At 44.3% G+C, this 27916-nt stretch overlaps 1 protein-coding gene and 1 long non-coding RNA gene across 11 annotated transcripts; one reads left to right on the plus strand and one right to left on the minus strand.

Annotated features, from left to right (window-relative positions):
* Positions 1–1410: 1410 nt before the first annotated feature.
* Positions 1411–24982, plus strand: LOC311442031 (uncharacterized protein). 4 transcript variants are annotated; one of them, XM_084530780.1, is made up of 4 exons: positions 1411–1546; positions 4321–4397; positions 11514–11661; positions 12957–15129. In XM_084530780.1, exons 1-4 carry the CDS (start codon positions 1519–1521, stop codon positions 13103–13105), a joined length of 402 nt encoding a protein of 133 aa, XP_084386906.1. In that variant the 5' UTR covers positions 1411–1518; the 3' UTR covers positions 13106–15129. The 4 variants fall into 4 exon arrangements, 3 of the variants coding, with proteins under 3 accessions (XP_084386906.1, XP_084386905.1, XP_084386907.1); XM_084530779.1 differs by lacking the exons at positions 11514–11661; positions 12957–15129 and adding an exon at positions 23863–24982; XM_084530781.1 differs by lacking the exon at positions 11514–11661.
* On the minus strand, positions 1433–22805 carry LOC311442033. 7 transcript variants are annotated; one of them, XR_014696424.1, is made up of 8 exons: positions 21434–22805; positions 20172–20230; positions 18754–18966; positions 16119–16254; positions 12943–15450; positions 4756–9169; positions 2782–2889; positions 1433–1559 (listed from the first exon to the last, which is right to left on the minus strand). It is a non-coding gene; the product is annotated as an uncharacterized lncRNA (long non-coding RNA). The 7 variants fall into 7 exon arrangements; XR_014696425.1 differs by having other exon boundaries at positions 1546–2889; positions 12943–13201; positions 15275–15450; XR_014696427.1 differs by having other exon boundaries at positions 1546–2889; positions 4756–8204; positions 9011–9169.
* Positions 24983–27916: the final 2934 nt, after the last annotated feature.

Raw genomic sequence — 27916 nt, forward strand, 5'->3', positions numbered from 1 at the left:
AGTAAATCCTGCATCTTCTTTGCCCATCTAAGATGCTGATGCTGTTCTGACACTCAGGAAGTCTGCTGTCCTTGTGCTTGTCTCATGCAAATGTGCACTTGCCTCATGCAAATGTGCACCAGCAGTGACCATGCAGGAAGAAGTCTTGTTTTTTTCCCTCCTACTGGCACTTGCTTTTTCATTTACCTCAACAGAATGCAGATTTATCCAAAGTGCATTCTTCCTCATTACGTTTTTCGCTCTTAGTCAAATCCATTTTGTAGTAAGCTGTTTTATTTCGTCCTTCTTCGTTTACTGTCAAGACAAACACTGCTGATTCCTAGTTAATTCTTTATGGATTTTCTCACATTTCTGTCCTTTTGTAAATCGCAATAAGGTATTTCAGAATTGCATCCCCCTTCCAGATCGATGAATCTTCCCAGGTTCTTGTGTATTCGGTATTTTCCACATGCTGTCCCCAACACCTTCCCACGAAGAGGAAGCACATCCAAATGGGTTGACACTGGGGCAGAGGCCCACTGAAGACACCCATGGATTTTTCAGTATCTCCATATATTTGGCAATTTCACTTGGCATCTTCATTTTGCTACCAGCTCCATTATTCCTGTAACAGGAGCAATCCAGTTGTTTCCCTGTGCTCTGGGGGTGTCCATTGCCCAGCAGACGGGCTGCTCGCTCAGCGTCAGCAACTGCCCACGCAAAGTGCTTGCCTGGAGCACCCGACATTGCGTTCTGTAGTACCTGGTCTGCTAATCCTCCTGAGACAATACCTATTCTGTGTGCCTGAAGAAGGCAGGTTTAAGGAAGGGTATTTTGTCTGAATGATCTGGACAACAGTTTACAGTTCTTGTACAGAATGGCTAAGGCAGAGAGAGGAGGAGGCAGGGCGTAACAGCAGAGGGATTGGGAGGAGCTTGGTTATCTGCCTAGGCAGGGATTACAGGGCTGCTTGTTGGCACCGACTTCTGAGTTGCACTTTTTTCTGTTGTCTTGGGCCTGCTGACCTCTTAACATCCCCATCAAGTCTATTTTTTTTTTTCTCTTTCCCTCCTCTCCAAAGGCATCTGCAGCTTTCCAAAAACTTTCTTTAGCCCATTCAAACACTGGTAAAACATGCTAGGCCAACATTCCAGTCCTTTGTGGTGGGACATACCTGAAAACATGCCACTTGCTATGTGAGTGGCAGAGGAGGAAGAGGCCTCTGAAAGCTGCTGTGTGAGGACTGATCAATGGCAGGCCAGGCACCACTCCGGACACAGGACAGAACTTCAGCAGAGCAACCACTGCCCCAGCAGAACAGCAAAATGTGAAACTTCAGGTTGCACTTTGCAGGAAACCTGTGAGGCTCTGCACAGACATCCAGCGAATGACACCATTGCTCCAGCAGACTTAAAGGGCACACCAGTGACTGGCAGCGAGTCCTGACTGTATGGGAAAGGCGGCCGCGCAGAGGAGGGGGCAAGGGACGCTGGCTGGAAGAATTCCTCCTTTCAAAGAACAAGTGGCGCTTTCACAGCCATGGCACACGCTATGCAGATTACATCAGGTCCATTTGCCTGCTTTAATTATTTTTTAAAAAACAAAAGCATGAAAATTTTCAGTTCCAAATTTGAGTTTTCAAGAGTAAAATTATAAATAATAAAGGCATTGTGAAGCTGGCAACAGGAGCTGGTGAAGGGCAATAGCACTGGTTCTTAGAAAACCTGGAACAGTAGCATGCTGTTCCCTTGGTATTAATGAATACTTGTGTGAGACATACAAAAAGCCAGTATTTAAAGTATATTCTACAGTGCTTTATGCAGGAGGATCAGGAGTATTACAGCTACTAATATGTTACTATAGCTAGATACTACAAGAAATACGATACATTTGCAAGTAGCATATTCAGAAGAGATTGTAGAAGCTAAAAATATATACTGGGGCCATTTCAGAAGAGCAGCTATTTACACTTCTAACACTTTAAAAACATGCCATTTTCTGTTGACATTTATGCAATTAACACAAGTATCTAAAGCATGTCAGTGACAGATTTAGCTACCTAAACGTGCGGTACGGATGCCAGGTTTAGGAACACCATCCAAGCCAGACCTTCGCTTTCAGTCTGCTACAATAACACAACTCTTTGTCTTAGCCAAACACGTGCCAATGCACTGCCGGAGCGTCATCCCTTTGACTGAAGGACGCAGACGGCTCAGTTGTTGGTCTCACCACCTACTGCCCATAGGCTCCAGAATTTCACCCCTACAAACCTTGCCACAGCAGCTTTTGCTGCTGCAAAAAGCCAAGTGCTCAGAAAGCCCAGTAAAAACAAACAAACAAAAAAAGTGAATTGTTTTGAAATATTCAGTATAAAGCGGTGGAGCAGCACCTGCTGGAATCTGCACGCAGATTTCAGTGAGCTCTAAGAAATCCCTGGGTTTCGGTGCAGTGGGCTGCACGCAAGGGGTGCTTTGTGCCGTTGACCCTTCAGCCCCATCAGGGCTCTGCGTGTCGAGGGGTACGGCTGCTGCTCGTGGGGCAGGCACAGTGAGAGGCGAGGAGAAGCAGCCAGCCTCCTCCCGCTGTCAGATCTGCCCCACAAGCCACCAATTAGGCTGCTCTGAACTACAGCGCTCAGTTCAAAGGGCTGCTAATTGTATTTTAATGACAATTTAAATGATACTGATCATTTCAGAAACATCCAGATCACTAATTACCAGTAGTCTATGCGGTGCTTTAAGCACACGATGCACTGTAAAAACATGAAATAACGTTATTAACATTCACAATGGCCTTCAGCACCTTCCCGGCTTCCAAAACCATGGCTTCTTGCTCCTCGCCCCAGCCTCTGCCCTGCCTGCTCCCAGCTGTGATCTGCCTGCCCCACTCCCGTGGACGTTTTACAGTATCCTGGGAACAAATAAGGAACAGAGATTTAAAATTATTTGCATTCGTTAACCAAAATTCTACAAATATTAATAAAATATGATAGTAACGACTATTAACTAAACTTCTCAGGACATGCCCGCTGCACAACATTTTATCTTAAACACAAGTTTGATCAAAGTGGATCTCAAACAAAACTTGGTCAGGATCTTGAAACAGGCTTGCCATAAACACCAGTAGCAACCAGTAATTGCATCTGCTTGCAGTGTGCATCATTTCTTTCCCAGCCCTCGTGACCGTGCACCCGTGTGGGGCAGGTGGTGGCACGGAGGGAACCCGCGGGTCACCCAGATTTTGGTTTCCAAGGCTGGTGAGTTGGCAGTGCTGTACTCCTCTCGGAACGTTTGCTGGGATTTTGTACAAGATGCCCACAGTCTGTTGAGGAATCCATTCTCCAGAAAAAATATTTAGAGCGCAAGTCACAGTTCTCCCCTTCAGAAATTCAGCCAAACACACCAAATCTACTAACCGCTGACAACATAGCAGTGGTCAAGATGTTTATACATAAAACAGTCTATCAGTGAGAAGACAGTCCACATCTTGCCCCTGTAATAGATATCTAGTAACGAAACAGAAAAGCTAGCTAAGTTCTTTTCTAAAACACATGCTTTTAGTTTTCTATTTGAGCTCTAGAATATAGGTTAACTGTAGTGCAGGGGATTTTAAATGCAAAGTCTAAGCCATTTGAATTTTGAAGAGACTTTTACTGATGCAGGAAAAAAAGGAGGCTTTTTCCTCATTGGAAAATAAAACGCATGTAAATAAATACTAATGCCTTTTTTTTTTTTTTTTTTTTTTTTGTGAAGATTTATGTGAGATTAATCCCTTTACAGTCCTGGAGTGTATTAGGTTTCACTAATCTACCCTCAGATTTATGCGAGATTGCAGGCACAGGCAGAGAGCGAGAAGCGAGCTCTGCTCAGCCACCAGGCACACAGCAAGGAGAGGAGATAATACGGGTACACGCTGCACCTGAAGCCAGAGATTTTCTGCCTGCAGTTGCACGAGCACCTGCTTGTGTGAACGAGCCCCTGAAACTGCTTTAAAGAAGACCTTTGCTTATGTGGCTAGTGTGGCTGGTCACAAAACGAGATTTGCACATGGAAAGAATTTTACATGTGATTTTCAAGACACCTTTTTTGCAGCCATTTGACCTGAGAGCTTTGCTTTCCATGCAAATGATCTGTCTGGCTTGCTCAGGCAGCGCTGTTAGCACGTTATTTGGGTTCCTCTCGCTTTTCCCAAGGCTGTGCAGCCATGGTGTCTTTGAAAATGAAAGTCTTGCACCTTCTTACGCATTGCTGTTTTTTTTTTTTTTTCTTCCCTTTTTACCACATGTTGATGGTGTTTGAAACCAAGTAGATAAGCAAATAATTCCTGCCTTTTCTGTTTCAGGAAATGCTCGCCTGAGCTGCCAGTGTGCTCTTAGAGCCCACAGCCTGTGCAGAATAGAAGAGCTAAGCAGATGCCAGGTAAGTGCTGGTCTGGCAAGAGGTAATGTTTAAACTTATATATACACCCAGATTTTTTTAATTAAAGATTTTTTCATTTGGTTTTTATCCTTTTCAGAAAGGTCTGAGATATTTGTGTCTTAGCTTTTCAGCCTGACAAAACAAATATCGATTTACACGGATTATTTTCTCATCATTTATTCTTTTAAAGATGTTTCACTTGATGTTTACCCTGTGATTTCCTCAACTTCAATGTAAGTCAGAAAAGCAATTAAAATTTACAGAATGAAATATTTTCAGAGATGAAGAGAGTTAATCAAAACCAGCTTGTCACTTGATGACAGAAGACCTTACTTTTGAAAGTAGTACAAACACGTACCCTGGCCTGCGTTCAATGTCTTGCCTGCCATAAAACTCAAAACATTAATTAGCATAAATTTGTAGTCTAGTTCTGAAAAAAAGAAAAAAAAAAAGTAAAGTAAATACAACATGGTTCTCAGTAATGAGAGCACTTTTATTTTCCAGAAGAAGCCAGTTGAATTCTCCAGCTGCTCTCCGCACATAGAGCAACTTTTGATCTCCCCCCAGCACAACACAGCACGGGAGAGTGTCTCTTTAAATTCATTTATAAAACCATTCGGGGCTGTGGGTGTCTTTGATGTGCTCCTCTCCACGAGGCTCAGCGGAGGAGAGCAGGTCTCTTAGCAACGCGCGCGGGGAGGGATGGGTGGTCCAGCGTGGCCAGGGCTGACCCCGGCGGCACACGGGCGGGCTGGCACCGCTCGCCCACAGCCGAGAAGTGAGCGCACATAAAACTGTTTGCAGAACTTGGTAGTCGCACTTCCTCCCCCCAGCTTCTGGGCTATTAATAGTAACCTCACAGCCGAATCAGAAAATAAGGCATGGGACAGGCAACGCGCGCCGAAATAGTTTCAGGACTGGGTTGCAGTGGAAGGGAGGCTGAAGTTTTATTTTTAAACCAGTTAAGCATATTTTAAACTGAATTAGCATTGTCAAGACTAATCATAACTCATCTCATACTGCAGTGTTCCTCTGAACGCTTCAAATAAATTTCTTATGGAGTCTCACTCTGGTTTGCAGCTGGGCGGTTTCAGTGTCACTGGACTCACTGAGGGTCACTCGCTTACCTGGTGGCAAGGAAAAGCTCCGATCTGTCTAAATGGTTACTAGGCTATGGTAACTAGGTAACATCTTAGAACTTTGAAAAAAATATCCATTAGGAGAGTAACTTTGCACTGAGGTAGATGAGCAGTGCTCAGCCAGCCTGCCCTGTTCCTGCAGCCGTACGACAACAGCATCCTGCAGAGCCACGGGGTCAACACCTCACCCCAGCCATCACTTCTGAGCAGGGCTGTCCCAGAGCAGCCCTCATTTTCCTTTTTCTTTTGTACCTTAAAACTTAAACATCAAACCCCAGCGTTTGGCATAGCTGCGTAGCATCCTTACTGCACGTGTTTCCAACACGTTCTTGGGCCACTGTACCAATGTGGCAAAAGCTGAACAGGGAGTCGAAACCTGGCACCTGTGTGCTGTGATGCTTTGGCCAAGGTGAGCATTCAGAGCCCAGGCGGCCACATCACTGTCTGGTCCCTGCTGCACTGCATTCCTGAGAGCCATGCTGCCCGTGGAAAAGAAGAGTGCTGCACAACCCTGCACAAATCTGGGCACATGGAAGAACGGCAGAATCAGTCTGTCGCCTACTTCAACATGTTTCATCTCACACTGGTGAAAAATATCTCAGAATTAAAGGTAAATGCCTTCATGACTTCCTAAAGGTTATGCCTAGATCTTATACTACTGACCTTAAAGATTATTCAAAATTTTCTTGATTTTTATGCCACTTCCATATCTGAACCACCCGTGCCAGATTACTGTACAGTTAAAAGAACCCCGAAATTGTACACAATTCTCCCAGAGCTCTCTCCAGGCAATTCTCAAATTCTGCAGTAAAACTGCAGATTATTGCAGCAAATGCCTACCTCCATCCACAGACTAGAAACTTATCTAAACTGGCATCTGTTGTCGTATTTCAAATATGTTTGTAATTGCTGGAATATATATGTTTGAACTCTGAAGTAAGGCTTGTTTTTATCTAATAACAGAAATGGTAAATGACAGCCTGGAGCTCATTAAAATAAGTTTCTTAGAGTAATGTACCCAAGAACCTGTGTATTAAGTAATCAAATAACTTTTAGGACCCATATATACAAAAAAAGTACAGGGTAAAGAGAAAAATCCTGTCTCCAGTGAGATCAGTAGGAAACCACTAGTTGCTGCAAGGTCACCTGAACTCTAACCAGGCTCTGAGAGTGTGCTCTTTGTATGGGCACATGCTTATGTAACATGGTTCTTTGGCAAAATTTAATTAAAGAGAAAAATGTAAAGCACTTAGCATTAAGTGGTCCAAGTTTGTTAACATACACTATTTAGAATGAAACCTAAATTAGCAGCAAATAATGCTAACTCAGCTGTGAGCATCTCAATTAAAATTACTTTATGAAAAACACTTGTAGACTATCTAAACTTTCACTTTTAACTAATATTTTCTATATCGTTTAATTTTTAAGAGCCAAACAAATGCAGAAGCTTTATTTGAAATGTTGCAAGCTGAAGCAAACTCCATTGACTTGACTTTATCTTAGCTCTCCATTATACCAGGGTCAACAATTCTTTTCTGTAACTTAATACTGAATAAGTATTTTTGCTGACTACTGAAATCAAGTGGGAGGAGGAGTCTGGCAACAGACGAACGCTTTTACTCGTGCTTGTATTTACAGTAGCAGCTCATATACTTAGTGGTTTTTATTTTTAGGCAGGAGAAATATACAATATCCACAAGGCTAAGATTATCATGCCTGAAGATTCTTGTTATAAAAAAGTTCCCTGATTCCTCTAACAGAGGCAGAACATCTCCGGCTTCTCAAACAAGTGACCAGACTTTCTGAGGCACATAGTTTTGAGGCATGTGTTTTGGATTGTGATGACTTAAAAACATGTGCAATTAACATAGCTTTCTCCTTATGGCATTCAAGTTACCAGATCAGGATGATACATAAAAAAACATGCAGATAAGGCATCATTTGCCCAAACATGTCATCAGAAACTGCCTTTCTGAAAATATGTCTCTGGCAGAATGAAAACACAGATATGTGATACATCGCTGTTTCAGAGCAATTATAATATCACTATGATGCAGACTGCCTTCATAACTTCCTTAGCTCAGTACTGAGGCTAATCTGAATTCTCAGAAGTATCATGCTGGATAACTCTCAGTTTAGTGCAAATATCCATGACAATATACTTGGTGGAGAACTAGGCACAACTGACAATACTGGGGAAAAGGTTTTCATTGGTGTGGGATACCGCACTGTGACAGCCTGTTCTTTAGAAAAGTCTCTAAAATATATCAGAAATATATTTCTCTCCCTTGTAGTCTTCTCCTAAATGAGAATAGAATTACTCAGCTTTTTTCACAATGCACAGAACAAATTGAAGTTGAAAATAACTATTGGTTCCTTCTTAGCACACAGACAATGGCTGTCTTTTTATCTTTAAGGAGAAAACATGCTGGTCCTATTGCCCTCTTTAAAACAGTAGGTCATCAAAGGAAGGTTTTTTGATGTTTGAAGATCAGTCCCCCAGTGGTCAGTACTTACAGCAATGAGAACTGCAGCGGTGGCAGAAAAGCTGGATGGCTTTACGGCTTGCAGGACTACCATGACACGTCTGACTCCATCACCAGAGAGCTGGCATGTAAATGGAATGAAGAATTCACTGAAATGCTTTGATGTCGCATATATGCTGAATCTAAAAGGAATAGGAGAGTTTGTTTCTAAAAGGAAATTAACAAAGAACATTATAAAGCTATGTAAAATAATGGGTGTTATAAAGGAAGGTCAGGAAATTCTGGTTGTTTTTCCCGCAGTGTAAGGAACCTGGGCATTCACAAAGAGAGATATATTAGCCTAAAAACAAACAAACAAAAAAGAAAACCACACACACAAAAGAATCCATTCCCTGTTTGATTTCACACTGTGCCATTGCTGCCAAGCCTGCCACCTGACCGAGCACAGCCAAGTCAGGGACCACCGTACAGCAGGCCCCAAACCAGCATTGCGCGCTGCTGGCTCACTGCAGCTACAAGTTATATCTGTGAGGTGTTGCAGCACTGAAAACTTGTGACTCAAAACGAAGGATTTTGCTGGAGAGAAAAAAAAAACAGTGCAGAGTTCCTCGTCCTCAGGCGGCCTGCTGAAATTGTACCTTTTTAATTGGAGGAAGTTGTATACGGAATTTACACGTATCAATGGCTGTGGCAGACTATTTCTGAGGAAGCCCCTTGTTAATATTTTGGCAGAATGAGAGTGTTTTTTCCCAATTGCAAATGTCGCTCCATCTGCCACAAAGCCCATGGTTCCAGCAGCCTGCCCGCCCCCGCGCTGGGGGCACCGCAGGAGCCCAGTGCATGCTGCTGGGGTACCAGGGCAGTCGCTTGCCGGTCCCTGCGGGAATCAAACCCACCCCGTACCATTCCCAGGAGAGTCCTCTGCACCAGGAGAGCCCCAGCTCCCACACCTCAGTTGCATCTCCCCAGCACCACATTACTAGCTCACCTGAGACAGGGGGCTGGCTCTCGCCCCCGTCCCCAAAATTTTCACCCATAGTTTAACGTCATAACAGATCCGTCTCCATGAGGCACTTTTTTTTTTGGTGAAATGTCTCATTTCCACAAAGAAAGCTTCCAGATTTTTTGTTTGTTTTTGTTTTGCGATCTGGATTATAACGAGAAAAAATGAACATGATTTCTTAAAACCAAAAGAAGCAAAAAAACCAACCTCAATTCTAAAATGACTATTTCAGTGATGATTTGTAATCTGTGCAGTTTCATCTACTTGATAATACCCAGCTTAGTGTTAGATCTAAAAAAGGAATGAAATGAGAAAATCATTCCTTTGATATGCACTAAATTATTCAGTTAGTAAATTAGTGAATCTTATTCTGAGTGTTATTAGCTATTAGCATGTTACACTTCTTGATGTTGCTTATGAAGAATGCATACGAAAATGAGGAAAAGATTTCCCTTTTGAAGTTGCTGCCACTTGAGTTGTTGACATTTCTCTTAATTGGTGGCTGTCCTCTTGAATGCAGTATTCTGCTGTCTGTTTTCATGAGATTCCTAATTTTTAATTTGTTCTCTCATTGATTAGACTTTTTTTTGGGGGGAATGAGTAACTATCAAGATAATTAGCTTTTCAAGGGAACCATGTTGTCCTAAGATATTTATTAATGAGTCTCTCTTTCAGTCAGTATACCTAGGCCTTATTCGTAGGGAGAATTTCAAGCTAACATCTGGGCTGGTCAAACCTCTTCTGATACCCCTGTGGGCAGCAAGAAACTCATAGTAGATTTCAGGAGGAACAAGATCAGCCCCTAAGAATTTAAAAAGATCACCGATGTTCAGTTTGTATGAGGAAGATATTCAGTATCTAGGAAAACCTACGATACCTTCAGGCTCCAGTGTAGGATTCTGGAGGGAGTGAAAAGGAAAATGACAGCAAGGCAATTCCATCTGAACAAGGATACTGTTTTCAAAGAAGCTATTGACTTCCGCAGCAGGGCTAGCGAGCCTCTGTTATTCTGCCTGCTCTGTAATACTGGAAATGCTCGGCTCCCTTTTATTTAAAGTCAATGCAAGTTACATAAAAATGAATCCATTTAAAACAACAATCATTCTGCATATGAAGTTATTTTCCACAGGAGAGCCAATAAACTTAAATAAGTACATGTTCGTTTTAGAAATCATCGTCTTATACTCACAATTAAAGAGCACAACAGATAATAAAGCACTCCAACATGTTACACATTGCTGCAGTGATCTAATCTCATTCTCTTCCTGTTTGGCTTCTATAAACCAGTTCTCGTCCCTTTCCTTGCTCTCCTTCTTAACCTTAAAATCTGCCTTGCACATTGCCAGCTACCCTCTTCCTGCTGAAATGCAATCTCTCTTTGGCATGTTGGTCTCTCTCCTTTTAGTAGCTCTTTCAAATCAGACCAGAACACCACCCTCTTGCTTTCTCTGCAAGCTCTCCTGCTCTCCCCCCTAGTTCCATTGACCCTTCGTCACTAAGGAGTCTCTACTGCAAATTTGCCCATCATTCCTAGACTTCTGCCCACACTAAAAGCTCAGCCCATGTCCTGGCATAGGTGCCTGTGGGCACCCAGTGCTGCCCTGCCTCAGAGCCAGCTCCGTGTGCTGGGGCCACTTGGGTCTACAGCTCCTCATAGCTGGTCACAGCGGGGCTACCACCTCTACGTATAGGCTTTGTATGTAACAGGGAACAACTGCTGGCTTTGGGCTTCTGCTGGTACTGAACTGGAAGTATCTGAGTGCTAACTTCTGCGCCTCCTGGCAGTGAGAGTCATTTCTAGAAGAAATAGATCAACAACTACAAGACAAATTGTCAGAAAAATCAACATCACCTTTCAGATTGAAAATCAATATACAAATAATAAAATTGAGGAGAAAAACAAATAACTAATTAACCAACCAACCAAAAAAAACCCGAAGTGATTTTGCACGGGCTATAAGGGTTGTTATAAGCAGGTGAACAGACCATTACAGAGTCATATCTTACAGGGAAGCTTCACTTTGGAGAAGAGCAATGTTTATAGAGCTAATTTTACTTTATTGAATACTATTAAAATACCTATTAGAAGTTAGAAGTTGTAGTCTAAAATACTGCAGTGCGGCTCACAGAAGAGCCAGCATGGGCTGTAAAGTGGCCTTACATGGTGATCTATTTCTGCCAGAATATAATATAAGCTATTTCAAGAAGCCATTTACAAGTAAGCTGCCTGGGTAGAACCCTGCCCTCCCTGAAATCAATAGGAGTTTTGCCGATGACATCAGTGGAATGAGGTTTTCCTTTCGTTTTTAGGCTGTGCAAGATTACATATTGGGTCAGAAAAACAGTATTAGTTCTATTGCATGCAAGTGCCAGTGATTTTAAATACAGCATTTGCTTAGGAGGATTACTAAACGGAATTTGCAAAGTGATTTGTTAATGGAAATGTTTTGTTTTGTTTTTTTTTTAATTCATCCGTATTTCCTTATAGGTAGAAGTTCCATCTTACTTTGTACTTAAGCATACTTCTGCTGCACCAGTAAGAAGGACACGCTCCAGCTATGGGCCTTTGGGTGTGAGAGGCACGTTGCTTCCCTTCCCCATTCCAATGGAAAAGCAACAAAGCCGACCGTTTAACAGTACGAATTCCATTATTACACGGCTTAGAAGCTTTGCAAGCATCTAAGTGCTGCAAGTGCTATGATAATTTATCTTTGAACTCGTTAGTAACAATGCATAATTAACAAGTAAGCTGTAGGAACATGCAATTGCTATGTATTTACATGGTATTTGCCAGGCGGTTGTGGTGTAATTACAGAGATTATACCTGCTCTGGAGCACAAGGGTGCGTGGTGCAGAGTGTTCTCTGTTTGCGTTATTTCCCACACTTGGCCCAGCGAAGCAGAGCACAGCTCAGTGGGGTCTAACAACGCCTTTCACTCTGGTGGAGGTAAGCCATGGGGACAGAGCCACGTGGACCTGCACCCAGCCCCAGTGTTCCAAGAGTCACCACAGGTCCCTTCTGTCTGGCACAGCAACGCTTGTTTTTGAGCTCAAGTTATTTATGCTTTGGACCACTGCCCTTTCAGTGATATAAATGGAGTTAACTATGCAGATTCAAAAATTAAGACAGGTTGGGCACTTTTAGTATAGCAACATTTTCCTGTTATGTATAATATGATGTGTTTGTGTAATAATTATAGATAAAAGAATGCATGAAAAGAATCCACCTTCTACAAAGCTTTAAACAAACACACGACAGCACATGACAACTACTTTGCCCTAAAATTCACTAGGTTCAGAATACCAAATGTGAAGTTGTGTAACTTAGGCACTATAAAAAAATCAGCTAATGGTGAAAAGTGCAAAGAAATATGCTGCATCTCTGAGGTAGTCGTGTTTTACTTGACTCAGCATCAACTGAATTAAAACTAAATTAAAAGATTCTATTACATTTGAGACCTGCTTTCTGCAGAAAGCAGATCTCTGTGCACGAAGCATCCTGAGCATAAAATACACAACTTGCTAGGCAGTGGGCACAACACTACTCTGGGTATTTAAGTAACGTAATGGAAACTGATAGATTTGCTGATGTTGAAGATGTAAAATTTAACTTCAGCATACAAGGAAGTAACTATGAGCTACTCTGCTCTGTCTAGAAGAAAAGGTAGGTATCTCTTTGAAGTGCAAGTTAGTATTATTCAGCTTCACGATAATCTCCCTGTCTTAAGGGACGTGATTTATGAGTATAATGATAACACTTCATGCTCAGAAAGGCCAGCAACGTGACGTGGCAGGGCGTGAACTGTGCTGGGTTATTTTCCTGTTACTACACTGGCTGCTTACAACCGCACCATAAAACCAAGATGCACATTCACACAACCTAATGATCTTGTTTGAATGTCTCAATGTGATTTTACCTGCTGTGTTGCAGCCAGCACACTCGCAGTTCACAACAGCCTCTGGACAGAGCTCTGTGCCGAGCTCCAGCACGCTGCCTGGTGCTCCTGGCCCAGCGGATGGCTTCGCTGCTGCTGCTGTATCCTGCGAGCAGCCACCTGGGCTGTGAACGTGAACGCGTGACGTTTGCCACGGCTCACGAACAGCTGCTGCCTCTCGCTCGACACCTTGCTGCAGAGCCGTGTGCCGCCTGGCGCTGCCGTTATGTGCTCGTCATGGCTGGAAAAGAGTGAGAATACTGCTGTGACTTTTGAAGAGAAATTGACACTCAGGCTTCTGAATTTCCCAGCACACTATTTTTCCCAAAGACTCGATGCTTGAGTTCTAGACAGGGCTCAACTGGTTGTGTAAAAGTCGGGTCCAGGGAATTTTGATGCTTGGCATCAATAGCTTATTTCAGCAGCATACTAAATGGAATGGAATAAATGAATCCCAAGCGTTACTTATCAGCACCAACAGTTCAAATTTCAGTCCATCTCAGATGATGTAGCTCAGGAACATTAATAAGGTGCACTAAGTCCTGTCTGCACTGACAAATTTAAAGATAATTTCAGAAGAAGACAGTTTGAAAGGAAAACATAATCTCCCTTTGCAAAATTCCTACCTGGAAAAAATGTGAATTGCTTAATGACTTGCATTCTTCAGTATTTCTATGTAGATTTTTTTTTTCCCCAAGGTTTTCATATTTTCATGGAGTGGACCCTTCACAAGGAATCAGGGAAAAGATGCCCATATGTGATATAGTTAAAATCAGAGATATCATCCATAGATTTCATGACTTTTTCATTTCTATTTCTTCTATTTAAAATCATGAAGTACCTGGGTGACAAGTTGCAGCAATTGTTTACATTATCTAAAACATCAGTGCAGCATTTTTGCAGCATACCAGCAAGAGCCAAGACCCGTATTCTACAAACATCTTTAAAGGAAACATTTCAGGCAAGCTGCAAACTTTGGGTTTGAAATTCTTGCTCCGGTTAAGGTTGGCACTTGGCGTTCGAATTTTTTACCTCCTTACCTCCTTTTCAATATTGCATATGCATTCCGGTACTTTCTTTTTAAGAGGAGACACATTAAATACCCAAATCCCTCTGAACAGTGAATTCTTTTAAACTTTTATCTGAAGAGATGCTGTTTTACAATCTGAGAAGCAGAGTCTCCTCTGTCTATTCAGTGGCAGATAATTCAGAAAGGAAAGCTTTCCACTGACTTCAGCAGGGTCTGGATCAGACCCTTCAGCTAGCATTTTGATAGAGTTATTTTTCATTAAGATGCAACAATAACCAGTAGAACATTGTAATTATTTCTGGGGATTAAATAATTTTTGAGTGGTGAAATTGTGCATGATATCAGTCATACTTTGGAACCCAACCACTTTATATGCCATTGAAGGCCTCATCGCACACAAGGGATGCTTTGTGAGCCAAATTGGAATGAACTGGAAGGCAACAAAAGCTCTGGCTAGGAGCAGACCCTAGTTGTGAAGTGTGCGAATGATGTTCTCTTTAGGGCTGGAAAAGCTGTCTTATAGCTGGTGTGAACATTACAGATGCTGGTAAACTGTGAACCTCTCAGTGAACGTGCATGCCTAAATCTGAAATCGTTTTTGAATAATTCTTGCTTTCTATGCGAGTTTTCTAGGAAGGGGCTTCAGAAGTGTGATTTTTCCCAGCGAGAAGACTCAACAGAAACCCAGCTCTTCTGATGTGTTGATGGAGTTGAGGAGCAGACACCATGTGATGCAAGTTCATATAGGGCGAGCAGAATTAGGACAAATGTTTGAACACTTCTCAACAAATTGCTCACAAATGACTTACAGAGAGAATTACTTGCAGAACGATTAAAGCATATGTTTTCAAAGAAAAAAAAAAAAGAAAAAGATTCAGGAACATCAATCTGCTCACGGACAAATAATGAAAAGAGGAAGAGGAAAAAGTTATCAAACAAATATGAAACTGCAAATTACTCACTCAGCTCAGTTTGCAACAAGCAATTTTTATGGTAGTAGGAGCTTGTGGAGTAGGAGGTAACTGTAAGAAGAATGATTGATTCAGTATCTTATATTGCAATTCTGGAAGGGGTTCAACATCTAATTTAAAAGCCATTTTCTTGCTTTTACCCAGTAAAGAAAACAAAATGATTGTCAATGACTGTGAGCTGTTTTGGGCAGATAGCATCTATTTTGTGTCCCTGTGGTCACTGACAAAGGCTGGTTCATAACAAAGAGCAGTTACTTATTACAAAAGACCTCTCTTGCCAGAAAAACAAAAACAAAAAAAAAGAAAAACCTGCCTGAGGAAGGATATTGCCATCATAATCCTCTTTGCATCTTCCCATTAGAGAGGAAAAGGTTTGCCTTTCCAGAAGAGATATAAAATTGGTCTTAAATTTGGTGCATTTTTTCAGCCTTTGCACTGTGGAGACTTGAGTAAACTGCTTCTTCTCCAGCCTCTCTTTTGGTCATGTCACTGGAGAGGAAATGGTAATAAAGTAAGCAGTGATTTACTTTCCCCTTGGAAGACAACAAAACACACTTTGGGCATCCTTCTCCTCAGACTGCCTGTTGTTCCTCCTTCCCAGCCCAACAGGAAGCCAGCCACCACACACCGTGACACTGGCAGGTATTTTCTGCTCAGGACAGAGGGGGTGGCTGAAACATATTCTGTGCCCATGGCACAGCGGGTGTGCTGTCAGCATTCAGACCCCCTTAACTCCTTATACCTGTCTTCCTGATTCCATATTTAATTCCTAATTTAATTCCTGAAAAGGCACATGCTATTTTTCACAGGGATAACAGATGTGAAGGAGTCCACTTGAGCCCTACTGCTTCACTTCAAAACAAAACAAAAACACAAAACTTAAGATGTTAATGCTGTAAATAAACATTATGGCACAATCTTTGGGTAAACAATATCCAGCATTACACAAAATTTTAGTCACAATGAAGGATTTTACAAGCTCCTTTGAACTAATGAAAGAAAGGGTTTCATTTAGAACAGTGATACGTTCATTCCAGTAAATGCCATTTGCCATAAATCTCAGTATAAACTGAGCCAAAATAGTTTGCTGTGACTTAACAATAACCAATGACTACAATTTCATTTTACTCTTACTATGTTTTTAGACAAACGGTTACCAGCACCAGTAGATTTCTGTGTCCACTGAAGGGAACAAGAAGACGGTGCCTTTCTGTCTCTGCTGTGCTGATGGCTGTGCTTGAGGAGCTGCTCCTGCATCACCCACCTCTGCTGGGGCACACAGCAGCTCATCACCTGCAAAGTCACAAATTTAACTACATGAGTGCTTTCATTCTGACCATAATCTGAATGTAGAGAGATTTGGCCTGCCTCGGTTTGGTGACTGCAGGTATAGATGGAGACTACTTGATCCAGGTCAAAAGCTACCGCTGCCCTTTGCCTTTACCCTGCCCAGAATCCCCCAATCCAATTGCATTTAGGAAATTGGGCTAGAAAGGGTAACACAACATTCTGCTGCTGCAGCCCCCCCAGTCCTGCAAGCTTTTTTGCTATTGTTTAATTTGCTACATGTGATTAACTCCTCTGTGTTTCTGCCTGGCAGAATTCGTGACTAAAAATACCCTGTGAGTATATGGTGTGTGCTGCAACACTGGCAGAAAGTAAATAAGACCATAGTCTTCATAATCGCTGTTTTTGCAAAGAACTACTGCTCCCAGCAGACTGGCTATTTTAGGCTGTAAATGGAAAGCAGAAAATGAGATTTTCTTTCCCTGCCAGGTCTTCTCCTGGGAATTTTATTGCTTTCTGCTGTGCACCTACTCTGGGTGTTGATGGCAGCACACCGATAATACCGGTGTCATGGAGGATGGATCACTGGAACTGGTTCTGAAATATGACAGTGAACGTGGGAAATAATTTCCACTGGTATCAACATATCAATTGTTGATATAAAATGGAGCGATAGATCAAAAGCAGATCGGGATAGCCTGATTTACTCCATGATTCACTCCATGATTCAGGTGACAGTTCATTCAAATTCAGCTTTGCAAAGTCAGTAAAGGTATTCCTTACCTGCCTGCACTTTCTGTTCTAATATTGGTAATATATTTACTTCTATCTTACTTTTGCAGACCACTTTTTACCTCTTATTTGACGATTTAAATGCAGTTATGAAAGTAGACACTCTTGATTTGTAGTCCCATTGACACCAGTTATGCCTGGCCTTATCTGCATTATACAGCACCTAAATCACACGTATCGTATAGATCTAACAAAAGACCTTTGCAGGGTGTTTACATCTGAGAAGCATTAATTATCATTCTTAGACTTCATGTATTATGCTTTTTATTTTTTTTCTGGAAAAAGCCCTCCATTATTAGGAATTCAAAAGATTAGACTTTGTTACAGTAACATGCAAATCTGGGAACTTGAGAACAAATTATAATCCTTAGCATTTACTGCACCTTTTTGATGCCCAAAATGGTGTTCAGAAAGATTTTCCGTTCCAGGAAATACCCTAGATATTTCATGGCGTGGATACTGCTGTGGTATCAGGTCTGTATCCCCCCATTTGATGGAACACCACTCATGAGCATCCTTTGGCTTGTTGAGTAACTGGTGATTTATTTTAATCAATTGTAGTACCATGGCAAAGTGCTCTCTTTCTGTGTATATAAGTAAGAAACTTTTAACATGGGAATAACGTCAATCGTGCTGTTTTATGTACTGAGGGAGAGGGAGTGAGCTTTTCTGGGAGCAAACTTATTGAGTGAAAGCATACCACAGTCAACAAGGGTCAGCTCTGGCACTGGGCAGATGAAGGAATTTCAGAGAACACGTGAAAAAAACAGATGGCTTTAAAGAAATAAATAGAAAAACTGCTTTGTGTTGTACCCAGACATCACATGTGATAATCCAGACATCACAAATTGCTGTCAGAATTATGATCTGTCATTCTCATGCTATTCCCTTTTGCTTTGTCATTTACAGCAATCATGTGCTTGTCTTCAAGCAGTCTGATGTTGTTCACTACTTGGTTCATTTGACCTTAAAAATATCATTAACATGGCAAAAACATTTGAAAGTTGGAAAATTATCATCTAAGGAAAATTCCTGGAACACAACGAAAGACAGGAAGCGACTGAAGAACCCCCTCTGATGTATTCTATTTGAAAAGGGCCTGTCTCTCTGCATCTCCTTACACACCACAAGCCGCAGCTGTCTTTTCTAATGCTGCTTCCTCTGCACTTTTTATGACAGGCTCTCTTGCCCTTAAAAATTTCTTTTGGTACTATCTTCATCCTCATCATTTTCTACTCTCCTTTCTAAAACGGTGCAACACCTAGCTCTTGCTTATTGCCCCACTTCTTGCCCTCTTGTCAGCTCCAGACTTCCTCTCCTCTTCTACCTGTGATCTTATTTACTTATCTGGGCATCTTTTCCCTCTGTCCTTCACTCTTTAATCCCATGGCTTTGTGTGTAATCGCTCTCATCCCTGGACTCCCTTCCCCCTATACAATTACAGCTCCTCAAAATCAGAGCAGCAGACAATAGACGTTTTTAGAAACACAGTATGCACCGTGGCTAGCCACCACCAGAACTACTTTTAGATTTATAGCCTTTTTCTCCAGAGAACCCTACTTCTTTTTACATAGGTGTCAGCTGGAAGCACAGCGTGCATTTCTCCCCTTTGTGCGGCACCTAGCACAGTGGAGGACATCACCTCTTTGGTCCCAGGGATGCTCGAAGTATCTTTCACCTGCCAGGTCCTTGCCTCCTATGCTGCAGACTTACCATCTTCTACTTCCTCCTTTGCAGCCCTTCAGCTTGCAGCTCCTCACTTTCCCTGTGCCGTACACACGTGGGAACCTGGGCAGGACAGCTGGGACTGCTTCAGTGCGTGCTGCTCTGTTGCGTCCTGTGGTCCAAGCATCTTGCTGATAAGATGTTAAGCCAGCCCAGTAGCCTCAAAGAATGTTCAACTTAACACTCAAAACGTCGTTTATCCTGGAAGTTTAACACATGCAATGTTCAGAAAGTGTACATAGGGAAGGTTTTTTCTACCCCATAAAAGGGGTCGTATAAGTCCTGAAAGGAAGAGCCTGGGAGCCAAAGAACATGGCTCTTCAAGCAGCTCAAACTGCTTTTAAAGTAACTTGATCAGTTAGGGAACTAACTGAGAAATCCATCAGAGGGAAGAGGAGGAGTGGGGACTAGCACCCCTGCTCTTGTCAATTCTGTCAACTGCTATTGAAATAAAGGGCCTGTAGAAGAGAGGGTCATAAAAGAAAAAAGGAAAGAGTTAATTTTCTGGAAAAAAGAAAAAGATCGATTTAATTGATACCAAAGGTCTGTTTTTACTGCTGAAAATTATATCAGAAAATGTCAGAATTTGAGAAAAACAGACCTATGAGAATCTACCAAATTCAAGAATGAGGAGTTTCATTTTTATACATGTATCAAATATCAAAGAACATCTCTGGTGGTAAAGTGCAAACAACAGGTTGGGGCTTTGCAAAATCAAGCAGTGGCCTTTCACAGAACCTTTTACAGTCAATACCATAAGAGTAAAATAATACAGTATTTCATAAAGGGATTTCCAAAAAGTTTTTATGTGAGAGTGATGCAGTTTGCTACAGTTTCACAGCATGCACTTGAGTTTACTCTTTTCTCAGCCAATATAAAAATACTGTCAAAGATTTTTCCACATATTAAGCAGACACTGATTTGCAATGTGAAGATGTAATTAAATAGTGTGATGGATTGTTGTAGGTTCCATCAGCTCTTTCAAGGCTTTCATATCACTTAATTGTCTGGACAGTAAATTTCGATTTTACTTATATTATGTGAGTAAAGAAGTCATGTTCCATGAAATAACTGATGTTCAGCTGGGTACTTATTAAAGGATATACATGACTCTTAGAAGGGCACAGGCTCAGCAAAACAGAAAACTGACCCTTCAGGTTGAGCACCCTAAAACCATGTCATCCAAAACCCACAAACTGCTTGGGAACAGTTAGGCTAATGCTTACAACTTTTGTTATAAGTTCTTGTGGTGCTATTCAGTGCAATACAATTATAAGCACATGAGCTTTTTGTATCACACAGCTGTTAGCCAACAACATCCTGATGTTCAGCCAGGTCTGCTATTCTAATAGCAGACTGAAACTTTTCTAAGTTAAGCCTAAATAGAAACAATTGCATGTCCATACCTGTACTTGCAGCATTCTTCTGGTGTCTTATTTCATTGAAGATCCTCTGACTATTCAGTCTGTTATTAAGGAGAACATGTATCAGAATATATATCAGAAAAACATATTCTCTCAGAATAGAAATCAAGATCAGTAGGCAGGAAAACCTTAGTACCTTAATGGGGCTCAATATGAATGACACGTGGGCTAATCCATCTGTCAGTCTTCTCCTACTACAGGTACTCTAGCTGAACAAGAAACACTGTATTTTGTTAATTATTTGTACTTCACATTGCCCCATACCATGGGGTCCCCCTGGGCAGGCACACAGGAGCAGACAAACCTTGTCCTGGAGGCCTGCAGCTCCAAAAAGTGGATGTTTGCCTCCTGCATTTTCAACCTTCTGCCAGGGTTGTTTCCCATCACTAACTGACAGAGTACTAAAATGGCTCTGAAGAAAGCTGTAAGTTCAGTTTAAATCATTAACTCCACTGACTTCAACATTATTATTATTATTATTATCATTATCATTATTATTAATAATAATGATAATAATAATAATCTGCACCTACCTCACTGTCAGCTTTATGGGTCTTGTCCAACACATTCCCCAAAGCCCATCAGGGACCCAGCGTGCTGTTGCTGTGTCAGCAGGCCACTAGCAAGGCACCAGCTTATTCCAGCAGAGCATTGGATACTAGGCAATTTGGGGACTGTGTGAAACTTATCTTCCATAATTACCTGTTAATCAGTGCAGAGTGCTTTCTAGAGCAGCTTGATATAATACAAAATCATGCTTTAAATATTCTTGGCTTACACTATGTACCAGCAAGAGAGGAGGATGACCTCGAGAGTGCAGGGTGGTTTCTTGAGAGCCCACAGAAATACTGTGACGTGATACAGCTGAGAGAAATAGTTGAAACTGGCCTGAAGCTGCCAGCAGGGAACTGAGGGAATCTATAAAGTAAACAGGAGAGCTGGGCAGTTTCTGTCTCAGCCCATCTGTAATGCCACCGGACTGGTATTTATTAGGAAAATAGGCATTATAAGGAAAATAAGACACAGTCAACCTACGACTGCATCTTCTGTCTCGCAGAAAGATGAACATGTTATTTATTTGGACCTTCTAGGCATGCTGTTTGCCCGCACACTGCAGCCAGTCCCTTGGCAGAAGCCCCGCTTGCCGAGTCAGTGAGCAGGACAGCAGGCAGAGCTGGCCTGTGAATGGAGCACGTCCCAGCACCATCCACAGCCACCCTTAGTAAAACAGAAATTGTACACACCTGTTTTCCACCAAGATCGCCGAGCACAGGTCTGGCCCACCAGCAGGCGGTCTGCTCACCCCCGGCGCTCGGTCACACAGGGGTCCAGGGAGGAGAGGCACCCCCAGGTGAGGGGAGCAGTGGTAGCTCACCGAACCAGGGATCCCCAGGAAAAAAGCGATTTTCTGTCTTCAGAAACTTCTGTTGGGGTGCACAACCCTTCTGCCAGCTCCTCAGGCCTCTCTCCAATTGCTGCAGAGTTTTGCTCCTCACATTACTGTGAACGGTCTTCTCATTTCCAGTCTGCGCTTATTCATGATTAATTTATACCCATTTGATCCCAGGCTAGCATTAACCTTTAACTCCTACAGTTTCTCTGCTTGATATTTACCCCTAAGGGTATTTATAAATAGTTGTCTTCTCTCATGCTTAGCTTGCTGTGCTAAAAAAGATATACTGATGTTTATCGGCAATGGAATCCTTCCTGCACAAGAACAAGCGTGTCGCCTCATCTCGCAGATTAGCCCAAAATAGGCCTCTGGCTTGCAACAATGCGGTGTTCCCAGTTACATTCAGAGGCTGGTTGTTTTTGTCTGGCAGTGACAGCTACTGGGTGTTGGGACACCAGTCCCCACCACTTTGGGAGCCACAGCCATGCCCATTAGGGCCCAGCAGGCCGGGCAGCACCATGAAGCACTCATGAGGCACCCATGGGCTGCCGGGCAGAGCTGGCCCCTCGCCTGCCAGTCATGGGAGGGCTCCTCCTCTGCAGCCTCCCAGGCTGCACCTCCAAAATATGGCAGCAGCCTCCAAAACACACAAAAATCAATCTGAAATGAGTTGGTCGGCCCAACCTCGCTTGAGTGTTGGGTGCTGTGTAAGCATCCCCGCAGCAGAAGGGAACTGTTAATTGTCCTAACTGGCACCTCCCTCTGCAAGGCTCCTCTGTGTCTTTGTTGGAGAATTATTATTTGGGGCGGGGAATTATCCTGGCAGAACACGGCTATCAAAGTTACACTCCCCACTGTCACAGACTGCACCTTCCCTGCAGACCACACACTCCTGTCACATTTTCCTCTTCCTTTCCCTCCCTTCTCCTTCCCCCTCAGTTCCTCCCAGCACATGCACTTGCCCCTCGCCGACCCGTGGCACCTGCTGCCGTGAGGAGAAGCTCCTGCAGGCTGCCCAGGGCAGCAGGCCTCATGCAGTGGTGGCACAGCGCTGCCCTTCCCTGCTGGCAACCTCTGAAAGCTGCCAACATGCTGTACTGGCACGGTGCTGGGAGGAGCGGAGAGGGAGGTGGGAGCAGGAGTTGCTGCATCGAGCACCATCGTGGCACCCGGGTGGGCACTGGGGCCGAGGAAGAAGGTTTACCACATGCACACTGGGGTTACCTTCGTGCCCTCTGCTATGTTTGCGCCCCCACGAGAATTCCGGGGAATAAGTTAAACAGTTAAAGGATTTACTAAGAAAGCTACCATGACAATTATTCCTGAACGCTTGTGGAATGGCAAATCCGGATCCATCTAGCGTCCTGTGGGAAGGTGGCAATGGCCCTTACCCCAGCTCCACGGGCTTGGGCACTTCCAAGAGGCAGCACGCTGCCGTCAGCACACTCAGCAAGAAGCTTGAAGGAGCAGGGGGAATGTTGCCTCTGCGCCAAATGTGCTGGCTTTGAAGCATGCCAGTGAGTTGGCTTTTCCTCCTGCTTGGGCCCTGCTCCCGTTCATGGTGATCTTCCCAGTTCCCAGGCAAAATATTTCCCTACAATGAGCTGCACCATCTGGAGGAAATATTTCCACCAAATACCTACCTGCCTATTACAGAGTGATGCTGGTCTTCCATTTTCACAGCTTTGGCATTCTGCAATACAATCCATTGGTTGGGCTTGGAAGTATCTGGACCTGGTGCTTTGCATGGGTAACAAATTGCAGGGGCAAGATGTTCCTGGAAGGCTGAAGGTTGCATTTGTAGAGCTAAAGCCTGTAAAATTACTGGTCTTCCAAGCATGCAGAATTGCAAACTTCAGTGTAAACAGATTCCTCCAAAATAAACAAGTACTCTTACTGAGGAAAAACAAATATTGAGCTCTTTGAAGGAATGGCAAAAAAATGTTCAGGAACTCTTGACATCTCTTCAAAGTAAACTCCCTCTTACAGAATTGCTTTTTAGATCACCATGCTTAAAATAGTAGTGATGAAAAGTATTTCTAGCCTTCATTTAAAGAAGGAAAGTGTCTTTACTCTGTCAGATATTTATGGCAGCCTCCTGAATACAGGGGACTTAGTAAATTCAAAATAGTCAATGCTAAATTTTACTGAGAAACAGACTTTGCAGAGATGAAGTTACACTGCATCATGCTGCCTTGCTTTGACGATTACTTTAATTAAAGTGGAGCATTGAAAATTTCTCTGCTTTGAGATGAAATGTTTTGTTTTCATTGCTAACAGCACCCAGAAGTCAGCCGGGAGCTCAGAGATTATGCGCTGACTTTTGGAAGAGCATTGCCCAGCAAAGAGCACCTCAGCGTGCAAGGCAGCGATGCAGCCGTCATTGCTGCTCAACAGGCTGTGGCCTCGTCCTCCTACAGGAGGAAAACCATCTCTCTGCTAATGAGAAGAGAAAAACTGGCATTGCAGGATGAGAGTGCACAGGCAACTGCAGCAACGAGGCACTGCAACATTGCTTTGCTAAATCAAAAACAGCATCAAAAAAAGAGAAGCGGACAAAACCACAACCTGTGCTGGTGATACAGATTTGGCTAGTGCCGGTCCGAGTGAGCCTGCATTCCCAGCTGTACCTCCACTATCAGCAGCACCAGTACCTGGCACCTGCCACCTCTGTGCTTTGAATTGAGCTCTCCACCTCAGCAGTGTCCCTCTGGGAACAGGGGCACCCAGAGGCAGATTTGGGCACAGCCCATCAGAGATGCAGGTTTGGACTGCAGCACTACCAGAGCTCCCACTTGGCCTGTGGTGCCTAGGAGGACCTTGGTGCCCTGCAGCACCCGCCCAGCGCAGCAGAGCCCAGCACCTACCGGCCCTGGTCCCCAGGGTCCCCTTGCATATTGGGACAAGCCAGTCAGTGCCCACGTCCCCAACACAGCTGAACCATGAGGCAGGAAGCATCTCCCACTGGGCACAGAGGAGGAGGAGTGCTGGGAGGAAGGAGGGCTGACCCCACACAGCACTGTGTGCCTGGGACAAAGTGCCAGAGAGAGTGCATCATTGTGGGAGATACCCGGTGAACACCAAGACAGCTAATTTTAGCAGGAAGTAGGCTTCCATTTTGCTTCAATTTATCCTTAAATTCCCCCTTGCCCATAGCACACAAGGATGACTGCCAAGGGCAGAGCGGCAGCTGATCAGTAAACACGGCACCAATTCGGGACACTAAATCTTCTGAACCATTCCCTGACAAAGGCAAATGCCAGAGCGACTGTTCCGGTCTCACGCAGAGACCATTGGGTTCCTCTCGTTGCTCTCAGGGCTTGCAAATAGAATCTGTCCTTATATCAAGTTGTTAACAAAAACATGAGTGCAATCGACCCTCTCACAACCGAGGAGAACATTTTCTGTAGCTGCCCCCAGCACCCCCAGGCACGTTTGGGGAGAGCTCCCTCCCCCGCCCCCCCCCCCCCCCCCCAATTATTTGCCACGAGTTTTACACAGCAAGGCATGAACTCAGAACCTAAACATTTTGATTGGGTTTCTGCCACAAGCAAGGCAGCGATAAGGAATGTGGCTTGGTTGAAACACGCTGGCTCCCAGCTCTGGCATTGCTGCTCTCTGAGCAGAGGCTTTCCAGAGACCCTCGCAGCTTTGGGAGGACGCTTCTGGGTGATTTAATGACCAGTGAACTTTGCCCAGCCTTCAGGCGCTAAACTCACCCGAGGAGCTGAAGCATAGTCAGGTTTTTGATGTTTGGAAGGACTGCAGAAACAGAGTCCATCTGATACTGAGTATTGCAAAAACAAGGCTCAGAGAAGAGGCTGCTGCTTTCAGTTTACTTAATTAGTTTATACACTGAAACTATGAATAAAAGGGCTGTGCAATTGCTTTGGCTTTAGTAGTAGCCCCGCAACCATGACAACGGTGAAGCATTACTGAATCACCATGACAAAGAGCTGGGGAGAAGACTGCTGCTGCAGAAAAGCTAATTTGGGCCAATCAGAAATCGTGCTTGCATGGAAAAATACGTCCTCCAGTAGTTGCTGTACTTTAATGCTCAGTTTTTAAGTGTCATATAAAAATAAATACCGGGGAATGGGTTTGGGGCAGCTCACACGCATCCATGACGGTTCATTTTGATCACAATCTTAACTGCTGGGTAATGACAACCTGTTTGTGCAAAGCCAAGATGTTATACAGCTACTTCTACTTCCTTAAAAACAGAGATCTTAAAATGTACAGAGCAGAGCTTCCTCTGCTGATAGCATGGGAAATGCAGTCACCATGCCCGCCACACCAGGTGGCACAGGTGCCTGCCAGCCCCAGCCTGGGGACCTCTCTGGGCAGCACCTGCTCTACTCTGGCAATTTGCTCACAAATGTGCTGCATTTCTGGGAGACGGTGCACTGCACACCATGGCTGGTGGCCACAGCCCCTTGCTTGCCCCTGCCCCATCCCAGGCCCCTTGGGACACTGCCCTCAGCAGCACCCAGGGCTCCAGTGCACGTGCTGGGCATCTTGTCCTACAGCTGGTTATATGGAAAAACGAAAAAAATTCTGTGCTTGTTCCCCACCCTTCCCCATGAGTCTACACCCTCCTGATAAACAAACTCTGAAATTTTGCCCGGCACCAGGAGGTGTTCCAGTGACACGCTACTGCTTTTGGAGAGGGCACAATGAAGGGAAGAGGAACAGCACCTGGAGGACATCTCCTGCTCCGGCGTGCTGGGCCAGGCTGCTCAAAGGTCCCACAGCAGCTTTGGCAGAGGAGGGAGCATTTAAAACCCACCTCTTCAGGGTCACTTGGCACAGCACGACTGAAAAACCTCACACTCCTTCACAGAGGGTCCATCGTTCCTCCTGAAGTTTCACTTATCGCAGCGGGAACTCACCCAATACTTACTGGAGCAGCAGGGGAAAGTCTCCTCGGAAAGCACTGCACCAGCGAGGGGGCAGTGGACACAAACCAGCTGTTGCAAACCACGCGTCCCCGCTGGACCACCGAGGACAGGCAGAACTTCGCTGAGGCTGCTGACCCCCAGAGCCTGTGCCAGCGTTAGCACAAGGTATGCCAGGCTTTTTTTGGAGCTGGAGAGCTGAAACCACAGGAGACAACACCCAAAAATGCCTGAAGGAGGCTGGGAGCTGAGCCTGGTGGCATGGAGGCTCTGCTGGCTGCAAGCCCCAGGCATGAGCAAACCCCGGGCTGGGCACCTGGGCAGTCACAGCTCCGAAGGGCAGCAAGTGGGGCTGGGGGCTGAGCCTGGCAGAGAAGCAGCCAGAGCAAGGGGGGCTCCTGCCCGCTCCGTGCATGCTCAGGGAAGCCAGGCTCTGCTCAGCCGCTGAAAATAAACAGCGCTGCCTGTGAGACAAGTGCCCAATCCATCTTCCTAGCAGAAATGGCTCTGCAAGCCTGCAAACTCGGTGCTCGGGTCAGGGGAGGTAACCGAACAGAGTCCCACCATTTATTCAACAGCCACCAGGGCAGCTGCCCCTTGGGCATCGGAAAACACCGAGGGGTTTGGGGAGGGGCTGCAGCAGTGCCAGGGTCGCATTGGGCTGCCCGGGGCACTGGCCCCACGTAGTGCCCACAGGCAGAGAGAGCTGGTCTGGATCCTTGCGTGAGCCTGGGGACACAGCCTCTATGTGCTCCTTAGTGCAGAATATGCTGGGTGCTACGGGCACTTCTGAGTCAGGAGAAACTGCAGCCCTGCGGTGTTACAGAGCAACAGGTATCGGACCCAGTGTTGTTGGCTCTTTGGAACATTTTAGGCAAGCAGGGGAGTTTCTCCTGTGTTTTTGTGTCCTTCTTTCACCTTTCTCGTGCTTGCAAGCACAGCCAAGGAAGGATCATTACCCCTGGGCTGCTGCTAATTGAGCTGGAGATGGGACAGCCGCTAATAGCCACAACTCAAATGAAAGAGCATTCAGCTTGATTTTTCAGCAACTGTGTTTTCCATTGAGAAGCCATCCAGGCAGGTAATCTCTGAACAATTTTACTTGCCTCATTTTATAATAATTGGTGCTAGAAAACAGTGAAGAATAATGGCAGGAAAAATCATGAATAAAACCCCTGTGTGCTTAGCTCTACCGGACACATGTCCCTTTACTTCTCGTCACTGGTAAGCAGTGACATTTCTCCTTCCACACTGCTAATCGCCATCTTCCTTTCATGCCATCCCTCAGCAATCAACACTCACCAGAAGATATCTGGAAACACATCCCTGGATTCTCAGTGCAAGAGCAAGCACAACAGAGGCGGCGACTGACCTCACACCAGCACGAGCAGAAGGGCCGAAACCATGCTGCTGGTGGCGTGGACAGGGCAGCAGAA

The sequence above is a fragment of the Aythya ferina genome, assembly GCF_964211825.1.
Source record: "Aythya ferina genome assembly, chromosome: 10".
Lineage (NCBI taxonomy): Eukaryota > Metazoa > Chordata > Aves > Anseriformes > Anatidae > Aythya > Aythya ferina.

Excerpts from the sequence above, each read along its gene's own strand:
- LOC311442031 (XM_084530779.1), top strand. The coding sequence starts at position 1,519 with ATGGCACACGCTATGCAGATTACATCAG. Across the intron at positions 1,547-4,320 it reads CGCTATGCAGATTACATCAG|GAAATGCTCGCCTGAGCTGC; the intron begins GTCCATTTGCCT and ends TTTCTGTTTCAG. Across the intron at positions 4,398-23,862 it reads AAGAGCTAAGCAGATGCCAG|CACCCAGAAGTCAGCCGGGA; the intron begins GTAAGTGCTGGT and ends CATTGCTAACAG.